Source organism: Ptychodera flava, chromosome 15 (assembly GCF_041260155.1).
Source record: "Ptychodera flava strain L36383 chromosome 15, AS_Pfla_20210202, whole genome shotgun sequence".
Lineage (NCBI taxonomy): Eukaryota > Metazoa > Hemichordata > Enteropneusta > Ptychoderidae > Ptychodera > Ptychodera flava.
In genome coordinates this window covers 23,677,937-23,696,022 of record NC_091942.1, presented here as the reverse complement: position 1 = coordinate 23,696,022, position 18,086 = coordinate 23,677,937, and the positions used below count along the sequence as shown (strand labels likewise).

At 37.1% G+C, this 18,086-nt stretch overlaps 2 protein-coding genes across 2 annotated transcripts; one reads left to right on the top strand and one right to left on the bottom strand.

Moving 5' to 3' along the window:
- Positions 1–21: 21 nt before the first annotated feature.
- On the bottom strand, positions 22–6,791 carry LOC139151595 (protein-lysine N-methyltransferase EEF2KMT-like). The gene is made up of 8 exons (XM_070724503.1): positions 6,641–6,791; positions 6,090–6,140; positions 5,171–5,251; positions 4,016–4,120; positions 3,166–3,299; positions 2,058–2,710; positions 1,641–1,793; positions 22–1,196 (listed from the first exon to the last, which is right to left on the bottom strand). The coding sequence occupies exons 1-8, from the start codon at positions 6,725–6,727 to the stop codon at positions 1,090–1,092; spliced, it is 1,371 nt and encodes a 456-aa protein (XP_070580604.1). The 5' UTR covers positions 6,728–6,791; the 3' UTR covers positions 22–1,089.
- On the top strand, positions 6,529–12,973 carry LOC139151597 (RNA-binding protein with serine-rich domain 1-like). Its single transcript, XM_070724504.1, has 6 exons — positions 6,529–6,800; positions 8,071–8,193; positions 8,681–8,914; positions 9,699–9,934; positions 10,856–10,985; positions 11,723–12,973. Coding segments are annotated over exons 1-6 (825 nt in total). The 5' UTR covers positions 6,529–6,798; the 3' UTR covers positions 11,823–12,973.
- The last annotated feature ends 5,113 nt before the right edge of the window (positions 12,974–18,086 follow it).

Sequence of the window (18,086 nt, the reverse complement as noted above, 5' to 3'; positions counted from 1 at the left end):
GAACACATTTTCACAACAAGAGAATATGTAAATTATGTATTGTTATGTAAAGTGGCCATCTCTGTTTTTCCAAAGCTGTTGCAAAATTATTACAACCAATCGCCTCTGGTTTCATGTACAACTGAAATTGTTCTGCCCGAGAAGTGAAACAGAATGTAAACAAAATCAAAAACAGTCATTGTCAGTGTCAACTTGATGACCGTAAAATCACAATACATACTTTGCAGACATTGTCTGAAGTAATTTGCTGCTGTATCTGACAATGAACAGTAGCCTTGTCTGGCAGTGTCCTATACATCCTAGTCTTCTCTTAAAGTTTTCTCAATCTGAACACTAAAATTCTTTGATGTGATACTCCCAGTTGTTCTTCATGCCCTTTTAGTATCTCCTTTACGCATTTACCCATTGAACTTACATTTACTGAAACAACATGCCATCTGTTTCATAGTCTAGTGAAACATGCCTCTTGATATTAGGAATTATGTCTCCATTTGAAATATATTAGCTAAGAACATATGCTGTTTCAATGCACGGAAGGGTTTGCATTTGATATTAGACAAAATTGCTTCTAGGATACAGTGCCTTCATCAATTTATATCATTTTAGAAGGTCTGTCACATTGTTTAGCCTGTTGAAGTATGCTGGTTTGGTGATCATCAAAACATACCTTTGCCCTCATGTACGGACATCAGATAAACAAAACAATGACATTTGATAAGGCAACAGCTACACTGACCTCCATGCAAAAAGTACAGTTAGGGTGCATTAGACATCCATCATGACATCTGTTTGCCGTATTTCAAGTCATGAGGAAGAACAAACACCAAAAATCCAGCAACTTTAGCCCTAAAAACTAATCTTTTACTACCATTAGGCACTAGGTGAATATTTACGGAGTTGAATAATATTGCACACAAGACTTGCTTTTTTCTAATCTTCCACATTCAGGTATGAATACCGTATGCAGACTGGATATAATCCACATTGATAATTGGTCAGTGTATTGACGTGTCAGATACCTGAACACTGCCTGCCGAAAGCACTTTACATCAAACTGTATTCAAGGAGAGAAATATGGTTCAGACATCATCAAGGCTTTCTTGTCAGCTTAATCAGTTTGATAGGACACGTTTTGTCATAGAAGAATACCTCTTCAAACTCTTCTTCCAAGAACTCGACACTGATGAGTTGATTACCTGCAAAGTTGAAAAATTATACCTGATTACAACCAGGTAGTCACTATGGCCTGTGAAGCTGCGATAGATGGTTGTGAATATAATAGTGTGATACATATCCCATATGTATAAACTTGAAAACTGGAGTTTATAAGCATTTTGACATTGACTGAGCGTGCATAGTGTCAGGGAATTTGATCAAATCAACAAAAGTACGACAGACAATTCGCTCATATAGTACAACAAAATTATTTGCAGACTTGTTGGTTATAAACTACAGCGTGTAAATTCTAGTGTGGGTTTACCCCAGAGTGCGAGTGTGGATGTCAAGAAAAACTTAAAAATTTAAGATTATTTATTGTGATAAAGTAAACATTGGTAAGCTGACCTAGTAGGGAACTACCAATATGAATTTTTTTAATTATTAAAATTGTCATTTCTGGGGCAAGATCGTATGTTACTCACCAAGCTCTGCCAGAAAATGATGAAATGTGTCTTCTGATCTGATGGTAGATGCTACGTAAGCAGTTACAGGAGACCTGGCTGGATTGCTATGAGACAAAATGATGTTCAGCACATTCACTAGATGAGGAACAATGCTTGGATCAAAAACAACGTCTGGTGGGCAAATAGAGAGAAATAATCATATACGACATGACATTGACAGTCAGGCTCAGAGGAAATGTCATTCTGAAATATTTCATTACTGGTAATCTCCACAAATACTTAGTATTCTAGGTAAATTTTTAAGAATGGCGATTTAGTACAATGTTTTCAAAGACTAGAATGCATTAGCCATTCTAGATGAGCCCTTTCATTGCCAAAATTGCACACAGAGCTAGAACTTGGGTGGGGAGGGGGTGACAGAGTGAAGTCCCTCACCTGCTGCAATAACAATGTCTGGGCTGATTTGCTCCAATTCTTCCCTAGTCACATGTTCCCAGTCAAGAGTCAAAATTGAGACTTTGTCTGAAGTGTACAGAAACCCTGAATCTTCATCTGTGCCATTTGTTTTGTTCAATGGTAAAGTATTCCCCTGATTGATGCCTTGGTCATGTCCAATGGGATTTCTGTGACCAGATTCAAGTTCATCTTTCAGTTCTTGATGGTGTCCTTGCGTCTGTTCCATGCTACTAAGTGCTTCACTTTCTTCCTGGACTGTGTGGCTACCTATATCAGCATCTGATTGATCACTCCCTTTGCAATCGTGTATGTCAAAACTTGTTGATCCAACGCTATCAGACTTTGCTAAGGTTGTCTTATCTATGTCACTCTCTCTATGGGAAACACAGCAGTCTTTCCTCACACAAAGTCTGTTTTGTTCCTGGTATGAGTCTGAAGACATTCCTTTATCTCCTTCACCATTACTGCACAGACAATGTTCACTTTTCTCCCCAAAATTAATCACTATGTTGTCCAGTAAAGATTTCAGCACCAGTCTGTGCATGTCTGAGAAGTAGAAGTGTTTCGGTTGACAAGATTTACAGAGAGCAAGGCCGAGAAGGCCACATCCACTACCCAGCTCTAATACCTTTCTACAAAAAAAAAGAAGAAAGCAGGAAGATAGTTTACAATAAAAAGTTTTTGTACCATCATTCACTGGTCAATCTGTGTGCAGACTATTGCAAATATAGCAGACAAACTCAAAGAGAAAGAAGTTCACTGCATTACAAAAAACGAAAAAAAATTCTGGTTGTAACTGCATCATAAATTCACCTGAGCACACTCCATGTGTGGAGGGACTGTGACCTGAGAGAATACAATGAAATCATCACTAGAGGGCGCAATACCACATTGTAGCCATTGTTAAAGCAAATGTATACAGATACCTGCATCAAACAGTTACCATATCAATGCAAAATTCAAAATTTTTGAGTACCGTGGAGAAGACATTTTTTGTCTTGAATTTAAATTGTTAAAAGCAGCACTTTGCAATATTCAAAAGAAAGATCCTGCCAACATGTTCACTTTAGAGATCTGATATACTTACTTGCCATTAAAGATTGTTGAATTTGCAAGAATCCATTCAGTCATGTACAGAGAGGCAGGCCATGTACACAGTCCAGTTGTCCCATGTGATATCACACTATTTGTCTCCTGTATGCATACACTTGAACCATTTGGCTAAATCATACAAAGTGAACAGTTCATGTCAGAAAAGTAAACAATATCATTTTCTCAGATATTTTCTTTGGTTTGTGAACTTCTATGGGAGTGGAAAAAAGAGCATCCAAAGACAATTACAATTGTTTGAATGATTCAGATTGCTTTGATACCCTTTAACCATCATGGTTTAGCCCAGTCTAATTGTTTTCTATATTCAATTTGGACCTGTATACAGGGAATTGGGGTAAAAGGGTTAAGATTATGGCGAATTGAAAAAGTTTACTAAATTTGCTTAATATTTCCCAATAAAAGTCAGACAAATAGCCAAAAAAATACTATCCAAATTTGAAAACCACTGAAAAAGAGCAATCAGGAGTTTATATGAGGAAAAATATTATTCTTATGCCTTGGTATTTTGTTGTTTGGTATTTTTTGAATGTCCCAGCTTAATGTACAATCAATAGAAACACTGCAAACCACAGTCCCTCAAGAGGGACCGTGTGCAAACTAATTCATAAAGGACATACATGAAAAGGAAAACAGTTGTCATTGATTGAGCTGTAACACTAGAGGGCGCTGTATAAAATGGCGAATCAGCCTACTACAAATAACTTTAAAATAATTTCTTTATGAAGGAACATTACTAAAGCAAAGGAAAAACATTGTGCAATTTTTCTTTTATTTAGGATAGTATTCTTTGTTTGCCATGCAGCAAATTTTGTCGCTTATCTTACCAGAAAATATGTCTTATAGCATACATCTGTATCTTGTTCAATGCTCACAAGATCAGCATAGATTGTGTAAATGTCTTCAAAAATTTCACATTCAGATTCTTCACACTGTGAAATGATTAAATAATGGAAAACGATAATGAGAGTAATACCATGCTTAGCTGTCTGCTGTGATGGTGACCATAATATTGTTAGTCTTCAGCATATCAAGGTGATGTATCAATGATACTTCTGTTGCAACATCAATTAATAGGCTAAAGACACACTTCTATAAAATTACTTGAACTATTATTATGTGCTTCTGAAGTTATTTTATTTTTCTGAAAGTAAATTGTGGTTAGAGGCAATCAATCTATGCACACCGTGTGGATGAAAATACATGCATTGTTATTGGAATGGCTGAAGTACGTTGCCAGTTTTGTCTCACTGAATATGGCAATAGCCCTTGAACTATGAAGTATCACTCCTTCCTCTATCAAGTGCCTGTGCCCAAAGACCCTGAGAACCGACCAGGGTTCATGCTATGTTTTAACCCATTACAAGTTACAAGTAGTAAAATAACATTGAATGAACAGCAGACAGTATTTATTGATAAATTTTGTAGTTTGTTTTGAAGAGTTCAAGTAATACATAGTTATTTTGGATTACTTTTGTGTAGAAGGTGTTCATCCAGAACCGACTTTCACATAAATGTTGACACAATTTGTTTTGAAAAGCGTATTCTGACAACTTTGGTACTGCAGTGCGCAGAATGAGCATATGTGAGAGGAGTTCTAACCATATATCACCAAAATCTTCGTCGATATTGCAAATCATCTGACACCAAATCAGGCAAACTGGTTTCTTTTCTTTAGTACCACCAATGTGCCCTCAAACTTTAGAAATTTCTGAGATCTTTGAGTCATTTTGTGAATTTCTGGAAATTTTGTGTTGCATCAGCCTTATACCAATATGTGTAAAGTAAAGTATAGGTAAAGTTTCCTTGTGACAAAATGAATTTTCTGAGTGGCATATAAATTTAGCTTAGCGCATTGTAAGTATGACAGTTAAAACTGATAGTTTTTATGTTCTTTGCTTTTGTAGCACAAGATTATCAGTGAATGTTTTCACTGAATACTTCACGGACATGCTGGTTCATTGTAATCATGGCAAACTTACTTTTTGCATGAGACTTTTGATGAACTTCTTCTGGTATGATCTTGACGGTGGAAAGTCTTTGTTTAACTTACTATTGATGGTCTGAAAAAATACAAAGTAACCATAGAAATATGAAAATAAAATACTACACAGGTGCAAAATATTGACAAGTAAGGAAATGAATTATACACTAATGAGATAGTCCCTCATATATTCTACGGTCATAAAAATTCATTTACCTTGACAAAGAGTAAGTTTTTGACCATGGCAGGAAGAATAAAAGTATCAGGGGCTTGTTCGATACCTACTGCAACTTTTTCAGACCTTGATATCAAATTAGTGCATTTCTTTTACTTCTACACTGACTCAGTGTAAAACTGAAAATCACAGAAATCATGAAACATTCCACATTTTTTTTGAATTCAGCATTGAATAATGCCATCCCTTAGATTGTAATAGTAACCTGTGTAGAAGTTCAGGGATGAAGTAAGATAATAGCCACATGAAAGTTTGTGTCATTCAATGTGAATTGATTGCAGAATTGCATATCATCAGCATTTTTTATCAAAAGAATGTATAACCACAAATAATACCATTAAAAGCGACTCACTGACTGTTTTTGCAGACTTCAATTACTGTATTTCCACTACTGCTCTGTTTTTATAGGCGGGTTGATGGAGAGTGGTCTGTGATTACGTTGCGGCACAGTGGGTAGAGAGGCCCTACAAGCACCATGGTCTCTCTCATAACACCACGGTCCCTCCACAAAAGGAGGGACCGTGATAACACCGTGCCCACACCACCACCACTGTTGCAGGACATAGCACTGAAGGTACGAACTATGGAGATTTACCTTGATATGTAATCCTGTTTGTTTTAATTCCTGATATGAACTTGTGGAAAACAAACAATCGCATTTTAAAATTTTAAAACTCTTTACCTGATCAAGGATCTTCTTTTGTGCCTCAAGTCCTAAACCTGATGGCGACAGCTGTAATAAAAAACATTGGAAAGGAAAGGGTAAATTTCTAGTTCACCGGAGAAGACTTCTAGTATCTCCAGATTTTTTTACCTGAAAGAATGTCAATTTGTACATACAAAAAAGGCCAATATCTGCATTCTTTCAGGGGACAGGCTGCAGTACATTGTTGGCATGGTAACAGACTTTGGTAAACTGCAGCATGACTCTGCTGTGAAGCTGTGCAATAATCTACTTCATTGTTTTCTACCTGCAAGGGCACACGATAACATTTCTGTAATCCATTGCTCTACTGCATAGGCGCACTTTGGGACGTTTGGCTCTCCCGCCCGCCCGTGTTCCATGTAATAAGATGTAAATGAAATTGGGCATGTGTATAGGACCACACACACACAGGTATCGGGTACAGACACCGGGCTCCCGGACCCACTCTACTTCAGACAACTACTCAACGTTCGGCCCTATGACTATTATATGTAGAAATCACAGGTTGAAAAAACTTCTAACAGTACCTTCCATTTAAAATTTCGTAGAGGTAACGTCGCAAAATATTGGGCAACAATGCTGTAAACCCAGCTGTCTTCCTTTCCCGCCGCCATCTTTAAATTTTGCACGCATGCGCATATTCTGGACGCGGCCGTAGTCGATTTCCCATAACCCGGAAGGAACTATGTAAGTACAAAAATCGTGAGAAAATAACTGCCATCGGTTGCATACTGTATAAATAAACATAATATATCGTAAAAACAATAACGTCGGAAAAATTTTGTCCTATTATTTTTATATAAACACCTCAGCACTTTCCGTAATTTCGCGCGGAGCATACTTGCAGTCGAACAACAATGCATAATGGCGGACGCTTGAGGACGGAGAGAGAAACGTAAACATAACGTCAAGTGTGGAGCCAGAATGCCCAAACTTACAGCGATTATATGTATTATAGAATAAAGCAGCACATCATAATCTCAATGTATAATATTTCCCTCGAAACGTTTACTAACGAACTCACAAGTTTTGAATTGAATAGCAAATACTGGGCCATTTCTCGTTATTATGTACATTATTTGAGGCACCCAAAATTAAATGTTATAGTGAGTTTTTTCGTATTTTGAAAATCTAACAGGCATGTTTGATTGTTTTAATTTCGATTCTTATGTCACAGGTGATTTCAATGTGACTGAAATCATCTTTCAGAGAGTGACACACTTGCATAGAAGTTTAAGAATATTGCAATCTATGAAATGTAAATTTTCTCAATTGAACAAGCTTCTAACCTCTCTATGTAACTGAAAACTCCGGTCATGTTTTTGATTTAACTTTTATAAACATTTTCAAATCAACTTTTAATGGCGTGGGAGATGTTTCAGTGGTAGATAATGCATTGGACATTTTTGTGCATATGATTTGCACCGCAGACACTGGTGCCATGACATATCCTTCATGGGAGATAATGAATATCATAGCTCAACTCAGTACTAGTTTCTTCAAATTTGGAGCCCAATTATCTCTGCAGTATATTGTCATCTTTTGGAATAGTGCTTTCAGTAAAGTTCAAGATCTACAGTATTATTCTGATTCCCTTTTCTCCTGGGGGGTCAGAGTTCACATTTATAACTGGATTTAATATACTTGATAAATTTGTTAAGTTGTTTGGAATATGCAAATCAATTTGCTTTCACAAGTTCTTTTCGGGTCAGTGTCATCTGTTTGATGCCAATTAGTACTCAGAACATAGGAGTTTTATCTTTGAAATATCAAAGGTATACTGACTGATGTCAGCTTCATAACTTTTACATATTTCAAGAGATACTGTGAACACAAGATATTTAACAAAATCGAATTTGGTGAAAAAAAAGATATTTGTAATTCATTTAAAACTCTTTTTTGAGTGTTTAGTCAAGCTTATTAATCCGTTGTTTCATGCATTTTCAAATGTTTCTAGGGTTCGCAGCAGGAGCAGGAGTGCTGACAGGAAAGCTAGCAAAAGCAAAGGTGGGGACAAAAAGTCCAAAGACAGAGGCAGAGACCGGAAAAGACGGGCATCCAGCAGTAGCAGCAGTGGGAGGTAGAAAATTATAAATCAATATGGAACACATCCTATGCAGGAATAAGATGCATTTTCAGTGTTTATTCTGTGAATGATATGATTTTGATGAATTTAAAAAGTTGTAACACTTATAGTGAGACCTACACCATGTCACTTAGAAAACTCAACAACTTGTATGTCATCCAATGTAAAGGAAGTTGGCTGCCATCCCTTGCTAGACAAGGGACAACATATTGTAAATTGTCGTACTCTGTTCTTGGACACATTACTTAAATTGTCTGTTGCTTTCCATTTGTTGCTTTCCAGATTTCATCACTTGTTGGTTCAAACTGTCATGTATCATTTCACAAGACATAACCACATATCAGTGTTGTCAATTTATTTTGTGATTAATCAGAATTTAAATAATCAAGGCAGTAAGAGTTTGTTGAAGGAAACTCAATCGCGGTGAAATGTATAACACAAGTATCATTCCAGCTATAACAACTACCTGGTCTAATTTCAGTGACAGCAGCCGTTCCTCCTCAAGCTCCTCCAGGAGTAGATCAAGCTCCTCTGGCTCATCCAGCAGTTCTGGAAGCAGCACTTCCAGGTCAAGGTCCAGAAGCAGTTCCTCAGGTTCAAGCTCAAGGAGTTCATCATCACGCAGCAGCAGCGGAAGCTCAACTTCGCGGAGCAGAAGTAGAAGCCGTGCTAGGAAAAGGAGTGCTAAAGCTTCAAGATCAAAGTCAAGATCAAGGTGAGTTTCATGTTGCCCCTGTCCATAACATTTGTGAACTCTCTTGGTACAAATGAAATTTGATGGACTCAAACCTTTTATACAGAATTGAAGGGTTTTCCTGAAGGCTTCTACCCATATATCGCCATTCCTTATCCTTAACGAGTTAATAGTGGTTGAAGCTGAATGCTTTCTTTGTCTTATAATCCTCTCTCGTGCCTCTGTTTGGAGGTGTTCACAAAAATGTCTTTTCATCAGTCCTGTAGCCCGCAAGATATATGGAAGTGCACTCTTGTAACAAAATGAGCAATGTTGGCTGTCTTCCCTTTGATAACTCCATGAGGAAAAGTGCAATTTCAGTTTTCACTAAAAAGGTGGTGTAACTTGTGTTACTGCACAAACTTCAAAATGAGCCCCAACATGTGACAGGCCAAAACACAGTATTGTTAAAGTTTGAGAGTCTGAATATCTGTCCCCGAGGTGCATTCTACCATAACCGTTTGAGCGCCAAAGTCAATTTTTGTTGCCTTTATAAAATGTACCCCAGTTAAATTTTTTCAGATTTTTGCCAAAATTTTGATGAAAACTATAGCCAATGAAATGTGATGTTTGTTTGGTACAAAATTATCAAAAAAATCATTACAGAAAAATTCATAAAAATTGATAAAATGTTGCATTAAAATTTTGATGGGAAAAACTACAACACTCAAAGGGTTATTAGTAAGTGGAAACACTAGTTTGTGCTGACAGAATCTGTATTTATTGATGACCATGTGTTTTAACCAGTGTGATATTTTCAATCCAGATCACCAAGGAAGAAGAAAAGAAGCCCCACACCAAAACCAACAAAGCTCCACATTGGGCGTCTTACTCGCAATGTCAACAGAGATCACCTCACGGAAATATTTGCCGTCTATGGAAAGGTGAAGTCAGTAGAACTGCCAGTTGATAGGTTTAATACACACATATCAAGAGGATTTGCTTATGTCGATTTTGAAACCCATGACGAGGCCGAGAAAGCCATGAAACATATGGATGGAGGTGAGAGAAAAATTAACATTTAACCTGTTCACCACTGTGGTTTGGCCCAATCCCATTGTTATCAGTGGTTATTTTGGACCCGTTTACTTGGATTCGGGGATGGGGAGGTGGGGTGTGAAATGATTATAATAGTTGGAGTTAAGATTAGTGGACACAAATATTTGGATAGGTGCCTCTGACAATGAATTATATTCCCTAACGTTAATCTGTAAGTTACAAGTGATTACAATAAATCACATACTTTCACTGTTGCAATATTAAATGTACCTTTACTATTTTAAGTCAAAGAAAAAAGTTTTAAAACACATGTTAATGTCTACATTGCTGACGGAGACAATTTAGTGGTCAAAATCCAATGCAATGCAGCTATCATTGAGTTACTTTCAACAGGTATTACCGATGGAATTTTCTAATTTTTTCCCCACCTTGCTTTCACTTAGTCACAGACTTCAATGCCAGTTTAAAGTTACCTTTGCTCTCAGGCTACTGTTTCTTGGGAAACAGCAAGGCTGTCTAAAAAGGACTTGCACAGAGAAATTAAATTTATTTTCACAGAGCCTTTTCTTAAAAGTTGAAACAGGGTTATACTTTGTTGTCAAAAGTGTACCCTTTCGCACAAGTCTCTCTCATGTAAAGTTGAAACCATTCTTTTCCATAATCAGTATTGAAAACCAGGAGTCACCATGCACAGTTTAGGATATGAGAAACAATTAATACCTAAATGTACCTGCATTTCAAATTCAAAATGGCTGTTATATGTTGTGGTGAAAACTTGAATTTTTGAAAAATTAATGTCCTCCACAAGCTGTAAAATTAGTCCATACAAGCAGCAGACCACCATAGTATTGTAAGAATTCAAGAGTCAGAAAAATCTGTTTTCAAGGTGCATTCTGCCTTTAACATGCACTCCTTCACATCCAGGTCAAATTGATGGTCAAGAAATAACAGCAGCAATGGTGTTGGCACCCAGGCCAAGACAACCAGCACCAAGGCGCAGTCCGCCACGACGTGCACCACCATGGAGAAGATCACCACCCAGATTCAGAAGAAGGTAAGATAGCAAGCTGCTTAAAAAGAATGATGTAACCCCCTTTATTTGCAATTTATTACTGCCCCTTTGTGATACACACTGAAGCAATCTCACACTAATTTTTTTGTTACTTTTTAAGGTAGTATGCCCCTCAAAATGGAAAGACTTCAACTTTTGCCCAAACTTCCTCAGGAAACTTTAAATAATTCCCTTCTGAAATTGGGAATAAAAATCAGAAATCACTGTGCAAAATTTGGCAAAAGAGAAACAAATTACCAAATATTTACCGACAGTTGAAATTCAAAATGGCTGCCTTCCATGTGCTAACTCTGTGGGTAGAAATGAAATTTTCGATTTTCACAAAAATATGCTTGATGAAAAATTGTGTATATGCCATGAGCTTCAAAATGATCCCTTAAAGTGGCTGACCAAAAAATTATTGTAAAAGGTTGAGTCCGAATATCTGTGTCTGAGGCACATTTATCCATTGAACACTTTAATGTTTTGTCTGTAAACTCATTTTTCACTACTCAAAGATAGATAAAGGTTAAATACAACATATTATGTTTTGAAATTTGACGTGATCAGTCTTGAGGTTGGACTTTGTGATCAGAGTCCTATCAATAGCAGGAATATTTCACAAAAATGTGCAGTTTTCAGTTTTGAAATCCTCCACAACCAGAAAACCTGTCTTAAGTAAATGCATGTTGGTTCTGATGTCTTCAAGTAAAGTCTGTTTTATTTTGACTTTGTCCCAGGTCACCACCACGAAGAAGATCACCTCCACGAAGAAGATCGCGATCAAGGTCACCCAGAAGGCGTAGATACAGCAGATCTAGTTCAAGTTCATCACGATGAAACCTGCCCTTTCTATCCGTAACCTATATTTTTTCAAAACCGTATTTTGTCCACATTTTCCTTGTTCCTACCACAAACATTTTCTGAACAAATATCTCAGTGCCGAAACATTTGATGGTGAATAAGAATAAGATGTTCTCAGAATATTTTTTTCAATGAGTGAAATAAATCTAGTAAATCTGAGGGTGGGCTGTCTGCCGGCACTTTTTGTGACAAGCAATAGCAAAAAGCATCAGTGAGTGTACAGTCAACTTGATTTGTTTGAATTTGACACTACATGTTTACATAGTCTTTTGTGGCTGTCTGTATCAGTGCCATGTACTGTTGTTTAGATGGTTAACTTTATTTTGTCACCTCTAACATAACCGGATTAAGTGTGATTCATTTCTGTACACTTCAAGTACAGGCTGGAGGATTTTTGTCAGGTTAGCATTTATGAGTGGTACCACATCACCAACTTATAAAAATGTAAGCAGACCAATCATACATGTAACACAGTGTCTTTCCATTCACATTAAATAAATGGCAGACATTTTTGTAACAATGCAAGATACAGGAGGAAAGAACACCAAAACAAAACTAGTCACATGTTATATGATGCAGTTGCAACCATTGCAGATTTTTTTTCTTATAGTCAATTTTTTGTGTACAAGAAGCTTAGTTTTGTTCCTATTTTGCCATCGTATATGGCAAGTTCAATATCTTGTGAGTATTAAAAAAGAGATCATTTCTTATTGTTGTATAACATGGTTATTATGAGCATGGATATGAAGGTATACATTATTCTAAACAATGCCAGTAATCCCAGTTCACTAAAACATCGGCAATATCTCCCAAGTTCAGCCCATGTTTTTGATGAAATACAATTGTCAACAGGGTGAAGGCTATCAAAGCCTGGCCTCCTACTGAAATAGTGTTGAAAATCTTTCATCTTTGCTGCATGTTGTAACACTCATTCCTTCAAAGAAGTTGGCATATCTTCCTCTCCAGTGTATGTACTGGCTGCCTGGTTTATGTAATATCTTCTATTTGGAATTTTTAGACCCTCAAGGCTCCAGTGTTTAAGAATTCTTTTTAAGTGTACGTGAAACATGACATGAGATTTTTCTTTTCTTTTTTTGCAAATAAAACTGAAGTGTTCATGATCATGACTGATTTCATCGTTTCATGAACTATAAAAACACTATGGTGACTTCATAACTTCTGAGAAAAATGTTAGTGTAATGTTAAATGAGCAAGCAATGACAAATGTGTACTGTTGAGCGATTATGAGATTTTGAACAACATACATAATCACCCTGCAACAGGATGGTGCTCTGTAAAGAACGACCATTCTGTAGCGTGGTAATTGTATTTGTAAGTGAGAATTCTCATAGTTGCTCTGTAGCACACATTTGTCACATATTTTTGTCTGTCTGTTTGTGTGTTATATTTTTGTAAGTTTATCTGTTCTTGTTTTTTTGCCTCCATGTTCATTTGTGTACTTGGTTCGTGATTTAGCTTGAGACAGCTGTAAAACAAGGACAGACTACTCTGGGGAGTTTACAATGCATCATGAAAAGGAGTTTCACCTACTGTGCAGTATGAAATAGTGACGGTGCACTCTCCACCCTCTTATTCTACGTAACTGCTGTTTTTGTTATTATTGAAGAATTTTAATTTAACTTTTCATTCTCCATTCGTTCTCCTTTGCACATTTACGTTTTCGAGAAAACAATTTTTGTTATTCACACTTTGTCTAGAAAGTTTTCCATTACGCGATGATTTTTCCAGTCTGTGCATTTTAGTCATATTTTGTCAATAACAATTTATTCAAAATACAAGAGCAGTATGTGGTATTAAACATTTTCCAAATTTCATATTATGAACAGAAAATTTCAGATTCTTCGAAGGAGCATTTCCCATGTCGCATACCATTCTGAGATTTTCCGCACATTTCTCCTCGCCACATGTTGATGATAGCATTCAAATGCTGATATGACATAAGTGTCACTAGCGTCAAACATAGGGATGAGCTGTTTTACATTCACAACCCACTGGCATGAAGTGCCTTGTGTAAAAGCAGCCGGTCACAAATTCTGCCAGGGCTACATACAGTATAGTGTTTTTGCAGGCTCTTTAACCGTCCACATATGGTCATCCGACCATCAGTTTCTTTTGTTTTACAATCTATTTTCTTTGAGTTAAGGAAGAATGTCAATCGGGGACAGATATTCGAACTCTAAAACATTTATATTACTTTTTGGGTCAACCACTTGTGAGGGTCCATTTTGAAGCTCATAGAGTAATTGAAGTTTTTATCGACCAATTATTGTGAAAATCGAAAATTTATGTTTCTCCATACACATTATGGTCATTTTGAATTTCAAACGTCTGTAAATTTTGGGAAATTTTCTCTAGCACAAAATTTTGAAAAGTGGACATTTTTTCCTTGATTTCGAAGGGGAATGGTTCAAAGTTTCCTTTATGAAAAGTTTGAGAAAAAGGTAGTCTTTCAAAATTGATAATTTTGATGCGCATACTCCCTTCAAGGGATCGACAAAGTCGGCCATTTTTCGGGAATTTTGTTTGATGCAAGATACAACTTATATTGTTTGACATGTTGAAAGATACTGAATAAATGGGTCACCATGCATATATTCGACCCCGGTTTTAGACACGATAGATGAAACCATCGCGAAAATGAATTAATGGTCATGACCATTAATTCATTTTCGCGATGGTTTCAGTTAATTTGTCTAAAACCGGGGTCGAATATATCGAATATATTTTATTCAGTATCTTTCAACATGTCAAACAATGTAAGTTGTATCTTGCATCAAACAAAATTCGTGAAAAATGGCCGGCTTTGTTCCTTTAATGTGCGATATCTTGCCGATTCAGGGGAAAGGTAACTCTAACCATTGAGGGAAACGAAGAGAAAAGTTGGGGGAACGAAAAATAGCCTTTAACAATTTCCGCGTAATCAAGAGGGCGCCTCTAAATTTTTAGACAAAAGATTTTTTAAGGGGATGAAAAAAACTTATCAAAGTCTACATTTCCATATTTAGAAATAGACAAATACCGACACGGCTTTCTTGTCGTCGCAAGTGGGCAAAGTGAATACTCGAATATTGGAACATCGGGTAGGGCCTTAAAGGGACAAAGTCGGCCATTTTTCATGAATTTTGTTTGATACGAGATACTAGTTATATTGTTTGACATATTGAAAGATAATGAATGGTTGACCATCACAAAAATGAATTAATGGTCATGACCATTAATTCCTTTTCGCCATGTCTAAAATCGGGGTCGAATATATGCATGGTCAACCATTCATTCAGTATCTTTCAACATGTCAAACAATATAACTAGTATCTCGTATCAAACAAAATTCATGAAAAATGGCCGACTTTGTCCCTTTAAAAAGTCCAACGTACCGGAATACGACTGGTATTAGACAAAGCGGGACAGAGAAAAGGGACAGTGGTTTGGGGTACTTTATCTTTACTAACTACATGAACTATAAAAAAAATTTCTACAGTTCACTATCAAATTCAATACCGTTAATGTCAGTCGGCAAAATTGAAGGTCACATGATTGAAGGTCACGTGTCGAAGAAAGTGACAGTATGATGAATCGACGGAAACGATCTTGCTCAAAGTATGTTTTTGGCAGGCACGATATCATGGCCAGCCTACGCGTAATGAAACCCATTGTTGTTTTACAATTGTGAACTCTCGAAGGAATCGTTCTCTTCGCCCACGGTCTCATCTCCCACCTTTGTATGTGCACCATGGCTTACTAGATGGGCATGTGACCTAGAATAAAGCTCATAGGCTGCAGGTGCTTAATCTTCAGGAAAAAAAAAACAGTCGGACCGAATATTTCTCACCACCATATCACCCTGGTCACAGTCCATAGACTGTGCTCTGGTTCTTGGATTCATTTTTGCAACTGACGCGTAAAAGTTCCGTCTTCATGCATCTTCAGGTCTTCATCCATCCCCCGGACCGTATCCTATAAATGCGCAGCGCAGCGACAACAGGTGGGCGAGATGAATTCAACACATTACGCCCCACTCACATCACATGTATGGTGGCGGCGATGTGATGATTAAGCAGGATAGATAGTGTATTATCGTGACTCCAGATGATGAGATACCCTACACGGTCCCTGCGTAGAAGATCTGTCGTTAGGGGTGACATCAAAAGTTCAATGTCTGATAAAAAACACCCCAATTAAATTGTTGAATATTAATGTTGATCAGAGGTTTCCTTACTGTAATATAATCGCAATCATACCAATCCATAATCCAATAACACTAGGTCAAAATTTGTAAGACAATAGTTGTAAACATAGACACAAAACAGCAGAACAGACAGTAAATAGACGGTACAAACAAAGTCAAATTCATGAAATAAAGATATATGGACCTCTGGCCAAAAGACCAAGAAGTGATGTCAGGTGTTTCGAAAATAGTAAGCGCATCCTGCCCCACATGTGGCACCCGCCATATATCAATCTGTAAGTCAGATAGGTAGTGGTCACTAACTAAGGCCCAATGTCACCGATGCCATCAGTGATCATTAGTCGAAGAGAGATATTGTATTTATCTACCAGCTTGCGATACCTGCCAAAAAAGCGTTTGAATGTAGAGACAAGTCTTGTGATACTTCCACTCACACTTAAACATACTCAGGATTGGTGATATTGTAAAAGACAGTACAACATTATTCAAATGAAAAACACATCTATTTTATTCAAAAAACCTTTCGGTCTGTCTCTATAAATATAACACCAATATCAAAGTATCAAAGGGTCTCTGATCGATTTTGTTACAAAAGGAGCAAACTACATGCGCAATTTTATAGAATTCTACACCAAACCAAAGTAGGATATCGTTATATTGTTTCTGTTGGACAGAAAACTTTTTTGCGCTGTATAACCCCCCCCCCCAAAAAAAACAAAAACAAAACAAAAACAAAAACAAAAAAAACTTAAAGAATTAACATTTTTATCCGACATTGATTTATGATGTTGTCCCTTACTGGTATATGAATTTGACCACGACCATGAATGAGAATCATGACGACATGCAGTTGTTTTGCCTTCAAAGATATTACTTTTTTCAAATCGATTTTACCACAAACTACCACACATTTTGTTAACATCCAGCGAATTCTTCGAAATTGTAGTTCACCCTAATATTTTCACACAATTTCGGCTGAGTGGATCCTCACACCGACGTTTGACCACCCATCAGAACACTTCGTGGTCCGCCCCTCTACAAAACGCACGGCCAAAAGAGATATTGGCATGCACGTGTATTACAAAGTTTTCCAAAATATCGTTGATGAAGGACGCGTGTGTCCGAAGTCTCTGTGGTCGAGTATTGGTGATACACTACCATAGGCCTACAGGTAATTTGTAAATTTTCGAAAATTGATAAAAAACAAATAAAGTAACACTGAATAAAATTACACTTCAAACGCTGTGTACTTCAGGCTACTATCAGCTGTGAACACCAAAACTATAGGGATACGTTGCTTTGTTGCAGAGTCCCTTCACTGCGTCCATCCCTGTAGTCAACGTACGTGACGAGGAAAGTTCGTAATTCTTGCGTACGCTTACAACAGCTGTCATTGGTCGGACCCGTAGCAACTTTTCAAGAGGGATTGAAACCGCACGTGAGTTTTGTGTAGTTCGTAAATGGAAACTATTGAAAGTATACAACTTTCGTAAAAATAACCATTTATATGCAACATTTATTATATTTTGCCTAAATGATAAACTTCGAACAGTAGCCAACATCCAGCTCCCTTTTATGCGTGTGTTTTTTTCTCTAGAACGACTTATTTTCAATTATCTTGAACCATAGAAGAAGTACCAACGAATTGACATGGACAGTAAAACGTCTAAAACTAAAGACCACAAGGTTCTTCCAGAGACAGTGAAGGAAGGAAAGTGGATTATCTGGTGATGAATGCTGTATATCGATCGGTGCGCATGATAAGTAGGTGAACTTTTAAAGATTGTTGCCGTCTAGGGCACACCCGGAAAAATACGAGGATTTCGCAAGAAGAGCTCATTCTATGTTATTTGTAATTACCAATTTCATGGTAAAACATACCCAAACATTCTCAAAGTAACATTTAAATGCCCAAAAAATATGCTTTCGTTCATCCGTCATGTCACCTTATTCCGTGATAGGCTTCGAAGTACGCTGAACCTTAAACTTCTGAGGTATGCTGGGTAATTACCAATAACCCAGGGCCGAGGTAA

Coding starts and splice junctions, on each gene's coding strand:
- LOC139151597 (XM_070724504.1), top strand. Junction 8,194..8,680: donor AGCAGTAGCAGCAGTGGGAG/GTAGAAAATTAT, acceptor GTCTAATTTCAG/TGACAGCAGCCGTTCCTCCT. Junction 9,935..10,855: donor CATGAAACATATGGATGGAG/GTGAGAGAAAAA, acceptor CTTCACATCCAG/GTCAAATTGATGGTCAAGAA.
- LOC139151595 (XM_070724503.1), bottom strand. CDS start 6,727: ATGGCGGCGGGAAAGGAAGACAGCTGGGTTTACAGCATTGTTGCCCAA. Junction 3,300..4,015: donor GCTATAAGACATATTTTCTG/GTAAGATAAGCG, acceptor TGTATGATTTAG/CCAAATGGTTCAAGTGTATG. Junction 1,197..1,640: donor TCATTTTCTGGCAGAGCTTG/GTGAGTAACATA, acceptor TCAACTTTGCAG/GTAATCAACTCATCAGTGTC.